Source organism: Thermobia domestica, chromosome 7, assembly GCF_964235325.1.
Source record: "Thermobia domestica chromosome 7, izTheDome1.hap1.1, whole genome shotgun sequence".
In the NCBI taxonomy this organism is placed as follows: Eukaryota; Metazoa; Arthropoda; class Insecta; order Zygentoma; family Lepismatidae; genus Thermobia; species Thermobia domestica.
In genome coordinates this window covers 112,871,782-112,895,627 of record NC_137460.1, presented here as the reverse complement: position 1 = coordinate 112,895,627, position 23,846 = coordinate 112,871,782, and the positions used below count along the sequence as shown (strand labels likewise).

The window sequence follows — 23,846 nt, the reverse complement described above, 5'->3', positions numbered from 1 at the left end:
AACTAACTGTGCAATCGTCTGAAATCTTTGAATAGTTTTACCATAAGGAAGAAAGTTAAAATATCTAAGCATTACGTTAACTCCAAATAGTTCACAGATAGACCACATCATAGATGTTCTTTTCTTAATTACTACCATAACTTCTTCATGATATCCACTGTCTACAACACCTGCACATACATCTGTATCTTCTTTCAAACTTAAACTTGATCTAGAAAATATTTTCCCAAAGTATCCTTTTGGTATGTCTATATTGATTCCAGTTTCAAGTAGATGAGCATGCCCAGGTTTTATTCTCACAGTCTCGGAGGAATAAAGATCATAAACAGCAGAATCTTTTACCATAACTCTAGGGACTACACTGTTTGCATTTAAGCAAACAACTTTGAGAGACATGATACAGTATTCACTTTGATCAGATAATTCGTAAACGATTTTATTTTTGTTAGCTTATATATAAAAATGAAATGACATATTTTTACATACAGAAGAATTGTAATCGAATATGGTAGATACTAAACAAGTTCTATCTCTTAAACCTGATTTGGTCATGTGTGTTATTATTTAATAAAGTTAATGATGCTAAAGTTAATGGTGACCGATCTGATGGTATAGATGTTGATGATAGTCCATATGATGATATAGATTTGATGACCGATATGATGATCTAGATGTTAATGATGGCCTATATGATATAAATGTTGATGATGATCTAGATGATGATGACCCATATGATGATATATATGTTGATGATGACCGATATGATGATCTAGATGTTGATGATAGCCCATATGATGATGTGATTAACTTCTGCGTTTCTGTTGACATGTTAGATCATTTATTTAAAAAAGCTGTTAAACAGAATCATGTACTCCTTATAAAATGTATTATTAAGAAATATATTATGAATTTATCAGATGAAATATTCGATACGCTAACTCTTGGTCAATGGTCCCATTTACGTATTGAAACCGTTACAGTAGGTTTTATACATAAATATAAAGATAAGATTCATTGGAAAAAGAGAGATTTAGAAGAATTTGAGTTTTTGTTTCGATTGGATTTTTAACGAACTTCTATTTTAATTAGCGTTATTTAAACTAAAATATTACCTTTTATGGATATTACACCATAAAAAGACTACCCTTACCATTTATTGCCTTGATTATCTTAATAGTTGTGTTTGCTCCTCCTTTTATTATGTATATAGAGCCACCGCTTTTTTCATTATAAGCTCTCCCATCATCCTCTTAGAAGGGGTTCCGAAACAACTATTTTTACTAAATATGTTGAAATAGCCGGCCATTAGAGCAATGGTCCGGGATCGGGGCCACCGCTTTTTTCATTATAAGTCCTTTAGATTGCCAATCCTTTTATGAGTAATAATCATAAAAAGACAAAACATACTAAACTTAAACTACAACATTATCTCTATCTATCCAATTATTATGTGAATCATCAAATCCTAGCCATTTGACATATACTTTATTATCTTTCTTACGCAATACTTTTTCAACAAGGTACTCATCTTTATATTTAGTTCTTAATAATTCTTGCTCATAGAACCTTCCTTGTAACATCCTGGTTATCCAAATCTTTTATTCTGTATGTTGGTGGATTGAATGGAATAACCTCTTTAATAACAAATACTTCTGTTGACCAGTTAGGCTTTATCTTTTCTCTAGATTTACTTATACGAACGTACTCATTAATTTTATATTTAGGTTTAACACGCTTATATTCTTTCTTATGCACTTTCTCTAATATTATTTGCTCATTATTTTTATTAACTTCTACAGGCTTTATACCAATTGTTCTATGTACTTTATTATTGTACTCGCTAGCTAATGTCGGTAATATTCCTATCCATTTATAATTTCCTTGCGTAGTAAACTTCTTCCACATTTTTTGTTTAAGAGTTCTGTTGAAGCGTTCTACGATGGAAGACTTTTTACAACTATAAGTTGAGTAATGATTAATATTATATTCCTTCATCAACTCTCTAAACTTTGTTGTAAAATTCTTTTCCCTGATCAGTTTGTAAGTTGCTAGGTTTTTTAATTTTAATACTGATTCAAACACTTCTGCAACATTCTTACCACTCTTATCTTTAACAGGAACTGCAAACGCATATTTCGAGAACACATCAATAATTGTTAGTAAATATTTAAGCATTTGTTTAATTTGGAAACACCTTTTACTACCCCACTGTCCATTTCTACAAGATCAGCTTGCCAAAGATCATCAATACCTTTTATAACAACACTTAGCCTTGGGTGTTTTTTCTTGGAGGTTTGTGAATTTCTTTCATAATGTCTTCTCTAACACTTTTACCTTCTTCTAGTCAATCTTTCTTTTTAACGAATTGAGATTTAGTAACATCACATAGAGAACAAACACCTTTCTTAATATATCTTCCATTCTTTTTTTGCTCTATTCTAATGGTATCTTTGTATCTGTTGACCTCTTACACTTAACACAATACATTCTATTTATTATATAGAAATTCATTTAAGTTCTCTTTCTATATACATAATAACAAGTAATAACTGTCCTTCTTCAAAAGCTGAATTTTTATCTGCTTCAAACGTAATTACATCACCCTTTTTAATGTCTAAAGGAAAAGTTTCTACTAAAGTATTGTTTAAAAATATATGTATTATCAAGACTTAATTCCATATATATTATATTATCATTGTAGAGAAACTTATAACCCAGTGGTGTCCAATTATAATGAGCCTGAGGGCCATAACAGTCTTAACTAGTAAAGTGGAGGCCGCAGCTAATAATAATAATAATAATAATAATAATAATAATAATAATAATAATAATAATAATAATAATAATAATAATAATAATAATAATTATTATTATTATTATTATTATTATTATTATTATTATTATTATTATTATTATTATTATTATTATTATTATTATTATTATGTTAGAAAAGAAAAATATAAAAAATATATATTTGAAATATTATATGCCTATTTAATGTGACAAATGAGGGTGACTAACAGCGTTTACAAGGGCTGAGATATCTACATTCATTTCTGTTGTTGTGAGCTGCAGGAGATATAAAAGAGAAGAATCTCCAAGCCAGCTTCTGAAGCGATTCTTCACAATTTTTATGGTGGAAAATTCACTTCCATACAAATAAGTACTATCAAACATTGACACTGAAGATTTAGGGAAAGGTGTTACCATGATTCCCGTGCCGTTTTGTTGTACAAAATCACTAAATGGATGCCTTATTTCGAAAGAAGAGTGGAAACATTAAAAGAATGAACAAATATAAATGAATAGTATCAGTAATAACAATCGTAAATTGTGAGAGCTTTGTGGGCAGCTAAAATGGTTTGGCGGGCCGCATGCGGCCCGCGGGCCGCCATTTGGACAGCACTGTTATAACCATTCGTTAAATTAAATATTCTAAAGATTGGATCTTTAACACCTTTACTTTTCAATCGACATAATAAATTTATAGTTTATTTATCCATAATGAACGTATTTGCTTCTTTGTTTGTTGTTTGGAAATCTTCTATTGTAACAAATTTATCTAACTCTGAGTTAAGTTGACGTAATGTTACAGCATCAGATTTTGCAACTGCATCAAGGAAAGCAGTTACTCGTCTACTTCCGATGTGTATATATTCATCTCCTATCTCAAAATTTAATTTTAATAATTCTTTTCTTCTATCTAGATCATCTTTCTTTAAGTATGTGTCTTCAAACTTCTTTCTTTCGCTTTCTAATTGACTATTTATTGACTCGAGTTGTTCGAAAGTTACTACATCTTGTTGATCAACTGCATTAGCTACATTAGCAAATCTCATGTTTTAAAAATCAACCCATGTTGTACTATTTGATGTAAAAATTTTATTTAATTCAAATTTACTCACATTACTAGCATACATGGAAACGTTAATCCCTTTAAAACTATTAAATTCTTCTCACTAATGTTAACATCACCTTTCTTTTAAAAAATCTGTAATAGTTCTTCACTAATATTAACATCATCTTTCTTATGATATTACCAAAGATATCCATTATTTATTATATAGAAAATGGTAATTCCCAACCTAACTTCTCGAAACATGTTTTCAATACAATGTCAGTCTTTTTCGACATTTTGAACTCAATATCAATATCTATACCATGTTTTCTTAATATACAATACAAAACATGTTTTACATTTATAAAGGCGTTTCGTTTACCATAATAAAGTTCACAGAAGGTGTAATATAATTCTTCAAATTCATATTCAAATCTCTCTCTCACATGTACATTTATTGATGTTTGAAATGTGAAGTCAAAGTGTATTAAATAAACATCATCACAATATTTTGAGTATTTATGTTTCTTTAGTATTTTTAATATATCTTGCATTGATATTTGATCTTTCGGTAAATTTTTAAATTCTTCGTCTAACATCGTAAACACCTCTTTTGGTATAACTATCTTGTAAAGCTTGTAAAGGAGATAATTATAAGTTAAATCTTTTATAGTATTATACCATGGTTTTCTCATACCAGCATTATAATAAGCATTTGTTCTTTCATCTATATAGTTGAAGCCATGATAATTAGCTATTAACTTTTTTGAAGTCTTCTAAGGTAATTATCGGTATTAACTTTTCCAAGTCTTCATCTGTATATAAAAACTTAGGAATAAGCGCTTTCCAAACATCAATGAGATAATAAATATAATATTTATCTTTAAAGTCTAAATGTTTTCTGATTTATCTAAATTGACTACACCACACTCATTTTCTTTAGGTTTTGTAGGTAATTCATCACTCATACACACTCCTCGAAAGTACTTTATCTTTAATTTTTTCACTAACCTCTCTATGTCGAAATTGGTTAATGTTTTTAGTTTTTTGACATATTACCATCACCTTGTTTGCCTTCCATTGCTAAATTAAGTCGTTTTGTTGTAATTCTTGCTTATTCTTTTTTGCATCAATAATAGTTTTAGCTATAGCTGCTGATCTTCCTGCTAAAGGACATAAAGCTCCAACTACTGCGAGAATAGCTTGTATTGTAAATATAAATCCACTAATGTGTTCTTTTTCATTTGCGCAGTGGTTAGAGTTACATTCATACCGTTTCCCTCTTTCATCTTCTTAGCTTTATCACTTGTATCTTGGTTACATGATCAATCTTTAAATTCTCAAGTACATTTTGAGGAATAAAAAATCAAAATTATTGAGGATAGATTTATTCATCGTCACAGAGCAGACTGGTTTATGACATTTGAAGTTGTAGGTGCTCAAGCTGGAGGAACATTTGCAGCTAATGATACAATAAAACTTGTAAATAATTTCTTCCCATTCTTCTTCTCTAGCATAGAAATTAGAAAGCATGGGGTAATTATAGATGGATTGGTCTACCTGGAATAACATTTACAGCTATCGGAACTTTAAAGATTTTTAAACCAGAAGTTGAGTAATTAAAACAAGCCGGTTTCGAAACAAATGATAAACTTGAATAGATAAAAGATTTTACAGTTTTAAATCCGCTAAGATTAATCCAGGTTTTTTAAGTGATTATAAAGAGGTTATGTGGAAAGGTAGATTGAGAATAACATTTATAAAGGCTGGTAATAATAATGATGTTTTATATAAATGGAGTGCAACAGCTCCACATGATGAAAAAAGAACAATAAAAAGTATGGAGATAAGAATGCCAATTGTAGAGTATGAACCAAATTACGAAATCAATTTAACTATTCTTAAAGAACCTAAAATTAAGTTTTCATTTCACATTTATCAATGTGTACAAAAGAATATAGAAGAGTCTTTCTTGGAATTTGATGTAACTACTCAATTTAATTCTAGACAATTTGATGTGTCTGATTTTGTAATTTTAATTTTTCAAACTGATAAAACTAATAAGCAAACTGCAGATTCTAGTAAATTTCATCATTGTAAAGTTAGAAATCTCTACTTGAAAAGTGGTAGACTGGAGCTCTTTCCAGAAGAAAATAGAAATTTAGATATTGATAATAATGATTATTTTAAGATATACGAAGATTATACTGTATTTAAGAGAATAACTTATGGAAATAAAGAAATGTACTACAATCCAGATGAGTCCATTAAAAATAGACTAATGTATGTGATTAATTGTAGTAAGAGAAAGAATGTATCTATAATTGAGAGAACTAATATAAAAATAGTGGTAGATTTTGCGGAAGCAGTAGGTAATAATACAATTTGTTATGCCATTTTAATTGGTCAAAGAAACTTTACGTATGATCGTAACAATGAGAAAGTAGTAGAAGAGCATAGATTAGATTAGATTAAGTTCGTTTGTATTAGATTTAATTTTTAGAAGTTTTATGAGTATATTTTTCATAAATTGCTATGAGATATATCTCATAAGGGTAGATAAAGATTTTCTATTAAATAAATATTGTAGAACAAGTCGAATTTTTAAATAAGCTTGGAAACTTGGAACAAAAGCCAGTTACAGACTTACGGAAGCTGGATCAAAACACACCATTTCAAATTCCAAAAATGGAAAAGGTAAAGACTAAATATGGTAAGAGTATTTTAGTTGAGTAGGAAAACTTTAAGGTATCTCTTCCACGTAGATTTGCTAAACATTTGAATGATAAAATGATAAGTGATATAGTTAAAGATGGATGGTAGATTAAATTTACTGGACTAAAAGATAATTAGCCTATTATTGAGTTCTGTGTTTGGATCAAAGATTTCGTATATAATAAATCAGAAATGCCATCCTATTTAAACAAGAAAAATGATATTACTGTTTTAAGATCTGTTAAATTACAAGATTTAGAAAAAGGTAAAGCTTACGAAACCACATTATGGAAATTGATTCAAACACAATATATAGCTGAAGGAGTTTTAGTACATTTAGATGAGAAATCTAAATATTGTTTCCCATAGATATAATGAAGATACAGAGTAAGTGTTAAAAGATATGAGAAATATGCGTCATGATGGTATCATGCAGTTAAATAATGGATATTCTATGCATCAAATAATCTTCAAAAATGAACCACTAAAATGAATTATTTAGAAAACCTGCAAGGAGAAAGTGAGTTACTATTATAGAACCTCAGAAGAAGTTTATTCTTACCAGCACGTTCAACGTAATCAAGAACGTTCAGGACCATACTGAAATCGTGATTGAGGTGAATGGCTGTATATTTTCTTTAAACTATGACCAATGAAATGAGTTTAAGAAGTCATTCTTTCCCATAGAGAACGAGATAAGCAGATTTCACTATCAGTAAACATATAATACACACACAGAATTTAGAAAGTAAGCTTTTTTGGTTATATCATAATTGCTATCCTTAGCAATGTGCATTAGCGATATCAGTGGCGTATTGGGCAATGTGTTGTGGCCAGTGAGGGGTGGTGGGGAGGGGGTGACGCAGAACCTACATTTACCCTCTATTCGAGCTGATAAAGGAATAAAATATTTGATAAGTACTCGATGTAGTTGTGCCAGTATACATCACTAGAAAATGCAAAATGAACATTTGGAAAGACAACGTAGATTCTCATGGCTTACTGGTAGAAGAAGATTGTACAATCAGTGTCAAAAATTCTTTCTCTTTGATGAAATTAGTTACGTAAATAACTTCAGAATGGAAAGACAATTTGAGTACAGCTTTCAGTACATGAAAAATAATGTAATTTTCTGCACGTTCCAGCCTTGAAACTCATTGAAATGGTGTACGTTAAACCGCTATTCCCAAAATAAACTTTACCAAACAGAAAGAACTTTTGTCGCTGACTGTACATACGACAACCCACAACGTTGCATTATGAACCCAATATGAAGCAAGTACTGATCGTGGAAAGTGCTAGTGCAAGAGTCACTTTATGCCTCTTGCTTGTATATATTAAAAAACTTAATATTGTAGGTATATATATATATATATATATATATATATATATATATTATTATTATTATTATTATTATTATTATTATTATTATTATTATTATTATTATTATTATTATTATATGTTTAATTATGTTAAAATTAAATAAGACGGGTATCCCAAATCTGGGTAGTATTTAAATCATATATTCTGATTAGCATATAAAATTTACTAATATTATTATTGTATATATGTTTGTATATTCCATGTATTTCTTTTCCTTAGAGATTCTTGAAAAATTATTGACAAAGATCTTTCTTTCCCTCTTGCTAGTTTTAGAAACCAGTTTTAGAAACCTCTGGATTTAGCCAGCCAGATTTGGAGAGGGGGGAAGGCCTTTTCTTGGAGTATCAATGGATTGTTTGTAAGGGAGGTCAAAGCGTCTATTTGGGTGGTTCCCTATAAATACGATGAGGGGCTGTCCTCCTCATCTTCATTTTTGGCTAGACTTTACGCTCGATGACTCATTTTTGTCACAGCTTATGCTGGCTTTTTTGCCTTAGTGATAGCATTATAAATTATGTTAAGTTTCTTAGAAGTTTAGCTCTTTTTCGAGACTCACATGAGTGATTCTGAGACAGGAAGTTTCTCAGCTTTTTTAATGAGAGGCTGTATTCCTGTGTAGGATAGGTTTGGTAGGGTAGTCCCTGGTTAGGATTTTCCTTCTTTTATGAATTATATGGAACTTTAGTTAGAATTTATTATGTTATTGTATGTGGTTTTAATCCTACTCCTATTTTGGAAATTGGATTTTTCTTAAAGTTTCTCTGAGGCTTTGTAAGCTCTCAGTTAAGTCTGGTTTCTACTTGAGGAGCAGCAGCAGGTTAACTTCGTACTTACGGATCTTATGGTTTTTGGGTTCGATTCCCCTTTTGAAGGTAGGTGTCGTGATCGGCCTGCCGGATAGAAAAAATGAAATGAAATCTTTGAGTTTTACGTCCCACAGTTATGCCGGTTAGGCTAAAGAAGACGGTGATGATGAGAGATGAATGAAATATTGGAATGAAGAAATTGGGAGGAAACGGGAGGACCCCGAGAAAACCCACGCACACGGTGTTTGTCCACCACAAAATTCACTTGGCGGGAGCAGGGTTTGAACCCGGGACTCCAAGCACCAGAGGTGAACGCTCCACCACTGAGCCACCGCGGCCCCTCCTGCCGGATAGAGTATATAGGTCTTACTCTTGAGCGATAGAGATTATGGGCCTATATCGTTTTGTTAAACATTCTACAATTTAACCTGTTACGTAGTGAGGAACATTTATTTCCTACTTGAGGAAATATTGCCTTACCTTTAACCCTACCCAATCCTTGTAAATTGATTAGATACAATCCTTATTTAGTAGTACTGCGTCTAACAGGCTGTACCACGAGTAGACGTTAGGTCAGGTTTCTGAACGAGTGCTGAAGGAACTTTTGAAAATAAAGGGCTCACTGGAAGGCGTGTAAGTGAATGCAAAGAAGGTGAGTCCTCAGGCCCAAAGATTTAGAGAAACTTTAGTTGAATTAAGGTTTCATTTAACTTTCTTAAAGAGATAGCAGAGTAGGAGCTATATCTCGAATACGGGCTATAGTTTCGAATATACAGAGTGAGTCAAAAGTCCTTGGACACCTGCATAAGTTTGAAAATAGACGAGAAAAGTAAGAAGTGATTATGGGAACAGAGGTTTGATGAGGGACCGCAACTTTTGGAGTGTGTCATTCATGGCCGCCATCTTGAAATCCGCCATTTTGGATTCAAGTCAATTTTTTTAAACGGGAAGGAGATGTATGACACATGAAATAACATTAACTTGAGCTCAGGAATTTAGTGGTGTAATGTTTTTTCTATCTTGTACAGTTTAGAAGTTATTAATGTTCAAAGGTGGGAAATTACCTTGATACTAACCCAGTTCTCTCTTTATTCCAGGTGATCTAAAATGGTATTTCACTTTGATTGGGGAAATTAATCGAGATAATTGTCGATACTGGTGTGACGCAAATCCGAACTGGGTTGACCCGAGTCGAGAACATAGTCCAGCGAAGGTGATGGTGTGGTGTGGCACATGGGACACAAGCATCATTGGGCCATTTTTCATTTACAACACTTTAACTGCACCACAGTGTCTGATGCTACTGTAGGACCTTGTGTTCTCTGCCACACTGAACGCTGACGGCATTTTCCCATCTTATTTTCAGCACGATGGAGTCCCTCCACACTATGGACTTGGTGTCCGTGAATGGTTGGATGAACAACTGTCAGAGAAGTGGATTGGTCGCCGTGGTCCCGTGGAGTGGCCGCCCAGATCTCCTGACTTAACACCCCTTGATTTTTATCTATGGGAACATCTTAAGCAGATAGTATACTGAGACAATCCGTGATTTGAGACACCTGGAGGAACGCATCCAACAAGCCTGTGACCAAATTTCAGGAGATATTCTCCTCCGTGTGCAGTCAGCGTGATTGTGGCGACTACAGCTGTGCATTCAATGTGATGGACAACACGTAAAACATGTGTTGTAGCATTCAGCATCAAGGTAATTTCCCACATTTGAACATTAATAACTTCTAAATTGTACAAGATAGAAAAAACAAATTACACCACTAAATTCCACAGCTCAAGCTAGTGTTATTTAATGTCATACACCCTTCCCATTAAAAAAAATTGACTTGAATCCAAAATGGCGGATTTCAAGATGGCGGCCATGAATGACACACTCCAAAAGTTGCGGCCCCTCATCAAATCTCTTTTGCCATCATCACTTTTTACTTTTCTCGTCGATTTTCAAACTTATGCAGGTGTCCAAGGACTTTTGACTCACCCTGTAGTTTTCCGAGAGCTAACTTGTGGACTCGATAACTCTTTTCGGATTAGATTGATTCAAAGTTAAGTCCAAAGATTTTCTTTCATAAATAAAGCATAGGGAGGAAAGAATTTAAGACTTTTATTAACAGGATATGTTCCCGTATGTAATTTCATTGGATTTAATTTATACCCCTAGACACAGCCGAAAACTAGTATCCTTTGGGTTAACAGGATATTAGAATTTGTATAATATTTTTATATACCTTTTAAAATATGCAAGAGATTTGCAGCATTTATTCTTAAGATTTTGAGTTAATTAATTTAGGTTGTCTGTAAGGCAGGTTGCCTAACATAATTAAAATCTCCCAAGTGAGGTACGGCCAGTACCCATTATTATAATATATACAAATTAAATATTTAATAAGACTTTTTTCTTGCACTAGCTAGCGTGCCTAGAAATACAGTTGATATCCAACTTCTTTAAATTTTTGTAGATATTGGGATCCACAGCGTAGGAGAATCAGTGGTGCCAAGTGACTGAGATTTTACAGGCGAATGGTTGATTTTATGTAACTAGTATTTGACGAAAATAATAGCTAAATAGAAAACATTTTTATATAAAAAAAAATATAGTGACACACCGAGCAATCGCGTCAACACCGTCATTACCTATGCGTGAAACCTTACCTGTTTGACATATGGAGAATAAACTATCCTAAGGACTGGATGTCGATGATTACTTTTAACAACAATTGGACGCTGTGTGAAGGGCTCAGCATGTTGCTCAACACTTCCTTCAACTTCTTTTGCCTGAAACTCCAGCAACAAATGTGAGATAAACTCATCCCAGTCTATCATCTCATCTCTTTTAGCATCGATCTATTCACAAAAATCAAAGAACGTTATATTAATTTTATCTTTATAAATTATGCACATATTCTGAATAAAACTAATAGAGCTATTTTACTACTTGGAGAGTTAAAATTTTAGCTGAAGTGAATTAAATGTTTTAGTCATTTTAAAAAGGGCTGTTTTAACCAGAAAATATAATTGTTCAAACAGTGGTTATAAAATATGTTGTTCTTTAGTATTTCTTTGATTCGCGTATTATACATTTATTTTATATAATTTCGTTGTCATTTTATAATCAATTTGAAATTTTTCGTCGTTAAAATTGCATTAAACTGTATTAAATATTTTTTCTCTTTCTTTATAGGTTGCCTCAAAAAGTCCCCTGACAGGGTAACTCTGTTATTATCAGAGTTACAACAAAATGTAAGAGGGTAAATCGTCTCCAAATATGTTTTCAATCTAAAGTGAAGGAATTATTTAAATCGGACGAGCTGTTTGGGCTGTACACTCTTTATACGCCCAATGATAAATGAAAATAGAACGTTGTCTTTTACTTGGATCCACAACATAAAGTGAATAGAGACATGTTTGAAATGGGGGCCGGTCATCGACACGTTATTGTAAAGGGCAGTCACTTCATTCACTTATGTTGTAGGTCCAGGTAAAAGGTAACGTTGCATTTTCATTTGACATTGAGCTTATAAAGAGTGAACAAACAAAACTTCTCGTCCGATTTTTTTCTTTAGACTTAGCTTCACTTTAGACTTTAGTCATATTGGAGTCGGCTTACCCTCTTACATTTTGTTGTAACTCTAATATGTGAGAGGACTTTTGAGACACCGTATATATCTATACCGGTGTTTCAAAACAACACCGACAACGTTTGGGAGGTGATTTCTGACACCAAGATAAGACAAAAAGCATAGACCAATCTGAGTGTTCAAATGCTTCCTTTCGGAGTTACAGGCTGTCAAAGACATTTTAAAAAAATGAAATTTAAAAGCCCATAGCTCCGCAAATATGGTACCTACCGTAATATGGTCAAGACTTCACTTAGGAACTAATATGTGCCGTATCCAAATATCCGTGTTTCATAATCCTGCGGTACTTTCACAATAATTTTTATAGAAGTAGTTGGTGATTACTTCAAATTATATGCCGGTAACCAAATCTCTCTATAAAACTTGTTTCGTGAGTACTTTAGGATTCTGAAACATGTATTTTCGGATAATACACATATTAGTTCCTAAGTGAAGTTTTCACCCGACTACGGTACGTCTCTTAGTTTTGAAGCTATGGACATCTAAAGTTCATTTTTTCATGTTTTCGGCAACCTATAACTCCGAAAGGAAGCATTTGTGCACCCAGGTTGGTCTATACTTTTCGTGTTATATTGGTGTCAGGAAACATCTCCCAAACGTTGTCTGTGTTGTTTTGAAACACCTTGTATGTATAAGGTAGAATACGCGCCTTTGATGCAGGAGATCTGAGGACGATTCGTGGTAGGAAGTCATGTGATTCGGATGCCACGTTAAGCTGTAGTCCACGTCGCATATAGATTCGCTGTTGAAAGTGACGCTAAAATCAAATCCAAATCCAAATGTTTCTACTTCTATGTACCTGATTAAGAAAAGTCGTAATGATAGCATTTATGCATTTAAAAACTATGAATGCAAAGCGGACAAGTATGAATTCCCCTCAAACTTATTTTTATTTTATGTTATTGTTCTGATTATGGACCTGTAGGGTACACTAGAGTTTTACTAACACCGAGAGAAACTTACTTGATTTATTTGATATGCTACTTTTCTGTATTTTACTGGGTCACTAATATGTTAAAAATAATAGTTGAGTTTAGCGTCTCTTTCAGCAGCGATTCTATATGAGACGTGGAGCTACTGATTGGCATGGAATCCGAACCTCATGAGCTCCCGCCGGAACCCAGGTCTCCCATGCCAAAGGCGCGTACTCTAATCGCTTAGCCACGAAGAAGCTCAATAATAATAATAATCCGATGTGAAACTGTATAATAACTACTTAATTCAAGCTTACAGTCAGCATAATCTTTTCCTATAAATTTAATAAAAGTAAACATTTCACTATTTTACTATTTATATAAATTTACTATATTTTATAACGTCTCTTAAACATACAATAAAAAATTTCAAAAATTCTCCGAGAATATATACTTTATTTGAATTAGTATTGAGCCCTATGTATAAAAAATGTTACAAGAAATAGAGCTTTAAATATCTAACCTTAGAAAACAGCGAATCAAGTTCCTCTGGTCTACACGGCTCCTGTAACATCTCAGTAAGTACCTTTTTAAATGTTTCTTTATTAATTCTTTTATCAGGAGTACTCTGAAAGCAAAATTGTTTTACCTAATTAAACAAGGGTCAAACCTACAGACCAATCTTACTATATTACTAAGTTAGTAGATAAATAGAAGAAATTTTAAGAATAATTTTAACAATTCCTTAAGTATTCACAAAATTGTTTATTTTATAGAATTTTAAAAAGTGAGTATATTAGAGACATAAGTGTAAAAACTGTCGCAGAGCAGGTGAGAGAGCTTTTTTTCGTGGCTTGGTATCACTACGTATGGTCTCGACACATGTCTTGTGGGTAGTATGACTAATTCTGTATCCGTATCAAGTTGTCACACGTTTCTAAACCGCGTTACTGTGCAGCTGTATTGATTTCTGTGGAACTTGTTTCGTTTACCTCTCCAGGTTTTTGTGTTACGACTGCTTTTGTGATGAGTATTCAAGATGAACAACAATACGCCATAAAGGTTTGTTGGTGTTTAGGAAAAGACGCTGCGGAAATATATGCAATATTTCAACAGGCATATGTCGATCAAAACAGACTGAGTAGAGCCTCAGTATATCCATCGCACAAGTTGCTCGAAAATGGGACGCGAATCAGGAGTTTTGCTTGCATCCTGGACAAAAACAGTCCGTGATGAAAGAGACGGTAGTGAATACAGTTGCATCAATTATTCGTCATAACAGAGCATGTGAGAGTGCTGTATATATCTGTGAGAGTGCTAAATGCACATTCGGGCTCATCAAAGGACACCGTCCACCGAATTTTGCGTGATCATTTGAAAATGAAGAAGGTTTGCTCCACATCATTATCTTACAGCAGAACAGATGCAGTAGTATGTGGATGTTTGCACCCCGTGGAAGAGCTTTTGGAAAATGATCCCCTCATTCTGGATCGAATCATAACTGCCGATAAAACATGGATCCATGACCTTGGCCCGCTTACAGCACATGTAGCATAGCAACAAAGCAGCACATGTAAGTTGTCACACCGCTTCGCAGGAAGAATTTGCGGCAACAGAATAGTACAAGTGATACTAATCGCGTTTTCGTATCTAAGAGGCATGGTGTACCAACAATTGTCCTCCGGGACAAACTGTAAATGCAGTACACTATCAAGTAGTCCTCGAACCTCTGCGCTATCACGTTTCAAAAAAGAGGCTGCATTTGAAGAACTCCTTTATATTGCACCACGATAATGCACGCCCCCATATCGCGCGGGCTATTGGGGATTACACGATATGCATACAATTGGAGGAACCTACTGGAAGTGAAAGTTAAACTCATAAATGTACAAAACATTGTTGCCAATCAATTTAATATAACTAAAATGAGATTACATGCATAATAAAACTTAATATTGTTTAAAAACAAGTGAAGTTTATATACATGTAATATATTGGATTATCAATTAAGATAAGTGAATGAACGAGGCAAATGAAATATATAAATTTCTATACACCAAATTGTTTATTTAAATACTGACATGTCTAAATGATAAATGAAACTTATTTCCTATGTATTATTACTTTTTAAATTATAAATTTACAGTTCTATTCTTTTCGGGAGAATACCCATTTACAATGCCAATAACATATTGCTTTAGTGACTTTTGAGACAAAACAAATGAACACTTTTCTCTAAATGGGAAATATCTTAACACTTGCATGTACACTCATGTCCAAAATGATTGTCGCATATCTGTAACTGTCTTCTTGTAAGAATAAAATATGATAATGATTTTGCAGGGTACTTTTAATACTGATATTATGTGTATAATCAGGAAATGTATATTTGTGGTAAATTTCATAGGAAAAGGATTATAAATACGAAAATATGAATGAGTAAAACAAAATGTTGCTAAATGGACAAGAAAGTTTTTTTGTTTTATTGTTCTTATTTACTGCTCTTTTGACATGAAATTTGCCTCATACATATCTTTGCCGGTTATACAGATACTAACATTATAAGAAATACCGGGCGAATTCGTTATCAAATTATATTCCTACAACAACATATTTATAGACATGCGACAATAATTTTGGACATGAGTGTACATTAGGGTAACTATTTTCAGTTTTTAAGTTGACCGGTCAGCTCACTCTAAATCTTTAAGACAATCCTCGTGTTGTGATCTGTCGACCAAAATGTAATATGACTGTCGACCAAAATACTGTCCGTTACCCAAAATACTGTCCGTTACCCAAAATACTGTCTCTTTTAGAATAGAAAACTTCCGTTTCCATACACTATTTGTATCTTGAGAAAATTATTAGTAGAGCAACCCACATTATGCTTTATTTTTTGTTTAATTATGTTTTATTTTTCCCAAATTATGCTTTATTATGCTTTATTGTTAATTTCAATCATTGTTTTACATAAATCGTGTATAATGTATAATATTTACAATACATTAAATATTCTAAATATCTTGATCTATTTATTAATATTTTATGCAACCAGTTTCTTTGACATTTAAATAACTTTCTACTTAATGCACTGTAAAGAGATATGCTTTAGTCGAGTCAGTTTTTTCTATCACTTGTGTGCATATATACAGAAAGAAAAAGATGCCACCAAAAAGTACAGAAAGCGCTCAAGTTCAAGAGGTACACATAAGAATATAGTGTGGAGTTCTTGTGTACTATTCATTGTTAGCGGAAAGTTTTCTTCTCTTTTACGTTTTTCTTTTCTCCATTTCACATGGAAAAATAAAACCAAATCGCAAAAAAATTAAGGCAATTTTGGAACTTTCTCGGCCAGATACCATTAAAAAATCAAAATCGTTCCTCGCTATGGTAAATTATTATCGGAACTTTTATGCAAATTTATCCTTAATTGCAGCTCCACTCTATTCGGCACTAAAAGGAGTTCTGCGTAAACTTCATTGGGCAAGTGAAATGGAAGCAGCGTATGATCAAATTAAAAAAGCAATCACTCAGGAACCTATATTAGAAATTTTTCAATACAAAATACTGAACATATGCTCATGTCAGATTCGAGTAGCGTGGGCTGCGGTTCTGTCTTGTCACAAAAAAAAAAAAACAAAAAAAAAAACGAAAAGACTCTACGGTACAGCAGCCAGTGGCGTATATCTCCGCGAGACATCCCCCTCGCGTTAAACTGTACCTATATATGAGCAGGAATAATTTGATATTTCTTATGCACTTAAGAAATTTCGAAATCAGTTATTTGGTTCTTCTTTCACACTCCTTAAAGACAGTTATGCTATCTTAGTGCTTGGAAATACTGCAAATTTATCTCCCAAACTTTTACGCTGAACAGATTTCATTTTTCAATTTGACTTTAAATTGGCACATATAAAAAGAAACCAGAACTGTATTACAGATCTATTGTCAAGACAACCTTTGGAATTTAGTGATCAGGAATCAAAGACTGTTGAACCTTTCAATCGTCCCTTACAATTAGTAGCCTTAACTAAGGATACAGATATAGCGGAATTACAAAGAACAGATCCATTCTTTTCAAAGATTATTCATGTTTTGCAACTAGAAGATGCAACTCACCCACAATATACAAAATGGAAAAGCAACATTTCTTTAAAGATAACGTGCTTTATAGACGACATTTTTATACCGATATCAGTCGTCCTCTTTTATGTATCCCACAACAATTAAAAAACACTATCTTTGAAGAATTGAATAGTCCATCCAGGATTTCAAAAAATGTATCTTTTGATACGTTCCAAATACTTCATTCCGAATCTTAAACCAAGGTTACATTCGAAAATACGCAGCTGTTTAGATTGTGCGAGATACAGAAGGGCATATACGAAAACATATATTGATGTACTCACACATCTACCAATGCAATTGTTTGAAGCTTTCTATATTGATACGTATGGAAAACTTTCCACGTCCCACGATGGTTATAAATATTTTATGTGGCTGTAGATTCTGCCACCTCTTACGTCATAACTAAACTAGTATCAAATGTGACAGCCGATGTTTTCATAGACTTTATTATGAACAAAATTATTGTTCCATTTGGTTCTCCGAAACTGATCCATCTAGACCAAGCTGCAGAACATAGCCACAGCAATAAAATCAAAGGAATTCTTAAAATCATTGCATATTGAAGTAAAATATTGTCTTCCTGCCGCCCATAGAACAATCGGAAAGGTAGAGGTTTGTATACAGAACCTCCAGAAAGCACTAAAGTTTCTTGTGAGATAGAACCAATCTCATTGGAGTGACCATTTAAGTAAGGCGACAGCATCAATAAATCACAGTCCGATGACTCAAGTCGGAGTATCAGTTTTCAATTTACTTTTCGGAATATCCCCCAATTTTCAATAGATCAATTGCTTAAATTACCACGAGAGCAATTAGACAATAATACGAGACTACCTCAGCTCTTGAAATTACGTTCTTTGATTAACTATAAAAGAAATCAAAACTTCCAACAATTGAAATCCAAAATGGAATCAACGAACATACCTACGGAATTTTTCCCCAACAGTATGTTATGGTGCGAAGAATTCATATCCTGACGGGTGTCTCAAGCGCCTTTTTACCCGAATACTATGGCCCATTCCGAATTTTGCCGAAATTAGACCCAAACTTTTATTTGCTTGACATGAATAAAACTCCTAAACCTGTGGCTAAAGAATGATTAAAACTATCCATTCTCTCATAAGAAAAGAAAGATTCCCAATTTGTTGCAAAGTACCGGCAGTTCCTTCGGTCAAAAGAAAATGTAAATTTGATCACATATTTGGTAATCAATATTATATACCTGAATTTACCTAACGTTTTTCAAACTTCTGGATTCATTCATGTAAAAAAAGCGCATAACAGTAAGAAAAGAAGTACAGGTTAAATTTGTAAAAGTGACATACTTCACATTGTTTCTGGCTGCATTTACAGGTGACACAGACCTCATACACCTTAGAGTAGATTTCCTTCCCTCCCTTTCGCCCTACTCAAATGTCTTTTTTACTAACTGGCCTGGAGAGTACTAAACTCCATAACTACGACGCGACACCAACATACACCACCCCCTCCCTCCCATATACTCCCGCTCTTCCCATCTGCTCACATTCCAACATACCCTATGCATTGCATGTCACTTTCCCTTAGCACATTCCCAATGCAATCAACCTTGACATGTCAAAACATACATCACCATTTGCGGAGCAAATATGTAGTTATTACCATTTCCTTCCGTGTTTAAATTTGTGAATATTTAACTTGCACGAGTTCAGTGTGTCGCTGTTGTTTTTCCTTCCTTCCCTCCAATGTCCATACATTTCTTCATTTACAATATTTTGTTCTTATTTTTGTTTCTAAGAAATACGATTTCAGGAAAATTAGGTTGTGCTACGTACGGTTTAGGTTTTCATTTCGTTTATTAAAATAAAACATCTACTTCCTTCACTCAATATCTTTCATAACAAAATATAGTTGTCTTTGATTTTCAGCAGCTTTTGTTGTTTCCAACTTCTACTATTCGCATAATTGCCCAAATTACTGCCGAGTCCTTGTATAACCCCACACAATGTATTTTAGAACTTCCGTTTTGCCTCTGGCGTGTCCTAGACAATTGACAGCACATTCATCTTTCTCTCGTATAATCTCCTCATGGTTTACCTGTCGGTGTGAAGGGGAAGTAGAGTATTCATTCCTAAATGACGTACTCCAAAACTGATGTTCCTTCCATTGTGCTGATGTTCCCTCCATTTACCCTTATGGTAATATAATATTAGGAAAAATTATCTGGAGAAGTTTTACAACGAAATGTTACAAATTTCTAACAAATGGGATGTGCCAAGTATTCATCATTAGGCTCATAGACCCGCTTCAGATAACGTAAGTGGATGTTCACGAAGAGCTGTTGTATGCAGAATACTTAAAAGTATATGCATATGTACTCTGTGTGAACAACATTGACACTTATATACCTACACTAATTAATAATATTTAGTAGTGAACTATTAAAAGTGTTTAAATTGACATTCGCTACTGTGATTGGAATATTTTTCTGATTGACTTCCTGTGAATTTGTAATCCCAGCTGCGTTACTTATAAATTTAGATATGTCATATTCTCCTGGACCCCACTGAGTATGTATTTATATTAATAAAGACAAACGCGCCTTTTATTTTGATCGTTTATCACTATCTATACCAAAAGAAATGAAAAAATAATCAAGATATAGTAAAATATATTTGCAAATTCTCAACATTATCAAGATAATACGTCAATTTTAGTTAATATTTTGCCTATTTTTTCCTTTATGCGTGCTACAGTGAAATTTAGAGCTGTGTCGGTGGTAGTTCACTGCCAGAAGGGCCACCCCTACGGAATTGGTCTAAATGGAGTAGCCAGACGAAGAGTGTTCTGGGAGAAGGCAGCAGTTCTCCAGTAGCCAAGTTGGCGGAAATCATAGTGATTCGTACGGCAACTTGGACATTAGTCCCAGGCGTGGTCAGAGTGACTTTAACGGCTGGGATACTGCGGGATGGAAGGCAACGGGAAACCACCACTCTATTTTCCCTAGTTTGCTGGCAGCAAAAAGAGAACATATGAACAATGGTCTTTCGCAGGTCAAAATGTAGTTCCGGAGGTAAAATATCCCCCCATTCGGATCTCCGGGAGGGGGATGGCTTGGGAAGGACTATTGGACGAGAAAGTAATAATGGGAAGAAGACAGACAAAGAAAGAAAGGCAAGGAAGAGCAAAAGGTTTAGGATAGGGACATGGAACCTACGTACAATGTTACAGGGAGGAAAATTAGAAAATCTTAAAGAAGAAATGAAACAAAATAATTTAGATTTGGTAGGCGTTTGTGAAGTTAGATGGGAAGGTAATGGGGTATTGAACAGCGAAGGATGTAGAATGTTTAACTCAGGTAATGAAAAGGGCGGTCATAATGGCGTAGGAATAATTCTTGGAAAGCGCTTAAAGGAGAAGGTAGTGAAAGTAGAATTTATTGATGATAGAGTTATGATGTTAAGACTTAAAGGGAAAACGAAGGATCTAGTGGTGATACAGACATATGCACCGACGACTTCGCATGCAAATGAGAAGTATAGAGGAAAATTATGAGAAAATAGAAGAAATTATAGATAGGGAGAAGAAGGGTGCATGCATAATTCTAATGGGAGATTTCAATGCAGTTGTGGGAGAAAAACAGGAAGGTAGTATCGTAGGCAAATATGGTTTAGGCGAAAGAAATGAAAGGGGAGAGGGACTGGTGAATTTCTGTAGACAGAATTCACTAGTAATTGGGAACACTTGGTTCAATCAGCACAAGAGAAGAAGATATACATGGAAATCACCAATAGACGGCGGAAGATATCAGATAGACTATGTTATGATTCAGGACAGGTATCGGAATAGCTTAAAGAACGCGAAGACCCTTCCCGGGGCTGATATTTTCTCTGATCATAATCTTGTGCTTGCCGAAGTAGATATTCAACTGAAAAATGTAGACAGAAGAAAAGTAGGCAACAAAGTGTTGAATACTGAAAAGTTGAAAAACGAGGAAATAAGAAACCTTTTCGTTGAAAAATTCGAAGAAAAATGTTCAAACGAGGAAAGGATAGGCGCAGGTTGTAGCGCACGGTGGGAACATATTAAACGTTGCTTACAGCAGGCTGCAGAAGAAGCAGTAGGTTACCGCGAATACAAAACTGCTAAGAAACCATGGGTTACAGAGCAGATGTTGCAGAAAATCAGGGAGAGGAAGACGTGGAAACAGGTTGATACAGAAGAGGGCAGAAAACTGTACAGAAAGTTAAATAATAATGTGTTACGAAGAGAAACAGATAGAGCGAGGGAAGAGTTTTACAAAAGAAAATGAGAGGGCATAGAAGAATTAGAAAGAGTTGGGAAATATGAGGAAATGTACAAGGAGGTGAATCTATGGAATTTCGGAGGAAGCAAGGGAGTATTATGATGGCAGTAGAAAATAAGAATGGGAAGGTAGTCAGCGAGAGAAATGAGGTCATAGGAAGGTGGAAAGAATACGTTGAAGACTTATATGAGAGTAGGGATAGACCGTGTAGCCTAAATGTTGAAGTGGAAAATGAAGTAGGCGAGGATGATAAAGGATTTAGTATTCTTCGGGATGAGTTTGGAAAGGCTATATCCGAGATTAGGAATGGAAAGGCAACGGCGGCTATGCAATGAAATATATGAAACAGGAGAATGGCCAAGAGACTTTCTGAAAACGATCATGATACCGATGGCTAAGAAATCGAACCGAAAGAGATGTGAGGATTATAGAACTATTAGTCTCATATCTCATGCAGCTAAAATTCTGCTCCGAGTACTGAACACAAGGTTATATGGAAGAACAAATAAAGATGTTGAGGAAGAGCAGTTCGGGTTCAGAAGAGGCAAGGGCACAAGAGATGCTATTGGATTATTAAGGATGATTGGTGAAAGATTTATAGAAAAAGGGAAAGAGGTGTATGTTGTATTTATTGATCTAGAAAAGGCTTTTGACCGCGTGAATTGGGAATTGTTGTTGGGAGTTCTAACAAAGATAGGGTTGGAATGGAAAGATAGAAGACTCATAAGAAACTTATACATGAACCAACAAGTAAGTGTTAGGATAGGGGAAGAACTGACGGAAGAGAGTGCAATTGGAAGGGGAGTTCGACAAGGATGCTGCCTCTCGCCAACACTATTTAATGTCTATCTAGAAGAGATAGTGAAAAAGAGCCTACATGATGATGATGGCATTTCGGTAGGAGGTAGAATGATTAGATGCATAAGATTTGCAGACGATATGGCGCTTGTTGCAGAATCTGAAAAGAAAACCAATAAAATGTTAGAAAAAATTAGAAAGGGCTTTGAAGAATATGGGATGAAAATAAATGTTAGAAAGACAAAAGCCATGGTGATTGGAACGAAGGGGTCTGTGTCAAATATAAAAGTAGGCGGGGAGAAAATAGAACAAGTGAATAATTTTCGATACCTGGGTAGTATTCTTAGTAATGACATGAAGTGCGAACGTGAAATAAAAGCAAGGATAGGAATGGCGAAAGAAGCTTTTAAAAGAAAGAAAAGTCTGTTTTGTGGGACCTTGAACAAAGAGTTGAGAAAAAGACTCATAAAATGCTTCGTGTGGAATGTTGTACTGTATGGGGCGGAAACGTGGACATTACGTAAAGGTGACGAAAATCGACTGAAAGCCTTCGAAATGTGGGTGTGGAGAAGAATGGAAAGAATTAGTTGGGTCGAGCGGAAAACGAACGAGAGAGTGTTAGAAATGGCGGGTGAGAAAAGAACACTTTTAGATATTATTAGGAAGAGGAAGAGAAACTGGTTGGGACATTGCCTAAGAAGAGATTGTATCATGAGAGACGTCCTAGAGGGTATGTTGGTGGGAAAGAGAGGGACGGGGCGAAGGAGACAACAATTAATGGATGATATTAAAACAGAAAGATCATACGCGAAGACGAAAAGGTTAGCGGAGAATCGTGGAGCATGGAAGCTTCTCAGCTGCGGCAAGTGACCTGCCAATAAAGGCAGAATACCTATGATAATGATGATGATTTTTCCTTTATTATGTTATAAGAAATAGTTTATTTCAAAAATAGGGAAAACTGCTTTTTTACTTAATCAGATAAAAAGATTAATTAAAAAGAAAAACAACAAAAAGTTTTTATAATCACCTTTAATTCTTAAGCTTCCTTTACAAATTGAGGGGCCGCGGTGGCTCAGTGGTAGAGCGTTCCCCTCTGGTGCATGGGGTCCCGGGTTTAAACCCTGCTCCCGCCAAGTGAACTTTGTGGTAGACAAACACCGTGTGCGTGGGTTTTCTCGGTGTTCTCCCGTTTCCTCCCACTTTCTTCACTCCACCATTTCATTCGTTTCTCATAATCACCGTCTCCTTTAGCCTAACCGGCATAACCGTGGGACGTAAAACTCAAAGATTTCATTTGATTTTTTTCATTTTTCCTTTATAATTTGA

The 23,846-nt window shown here is 34.2% G+C and overlaps 1 protein-coding gene across 3 annotated transcripts in view; it reads right to left on the bottom strand.

Moving 5' to 3' along the window:
- Window positions 1-23,846, bottom strand: part of LOC145690356 (WD repeat-containing protein on Y chromosome-like) — a 156,901-nt gene that overhangs the window by 111,124 nt on the left and 21,931 nt on the right. For all 3 annotated transcript variants that reach the window (XM_081765172.1, XM_081765173.1, XM_081765174.1), the window contains 2 exons: window positions 13,827-13,931; window positions 11,404-11,595 (listed from right to left, as the gene is read on the bottom strand). In XM_081765172.1, the coding sequence (XP_081621298.1) occupies window positions 11,404-11,595; window positions 13,827-13,931 (297 nt within the window). The remainder of the gene's footprint in view (window positions 1-11,403; window positions 11,596-13,826; window positions 13,932-23,846) is intronic.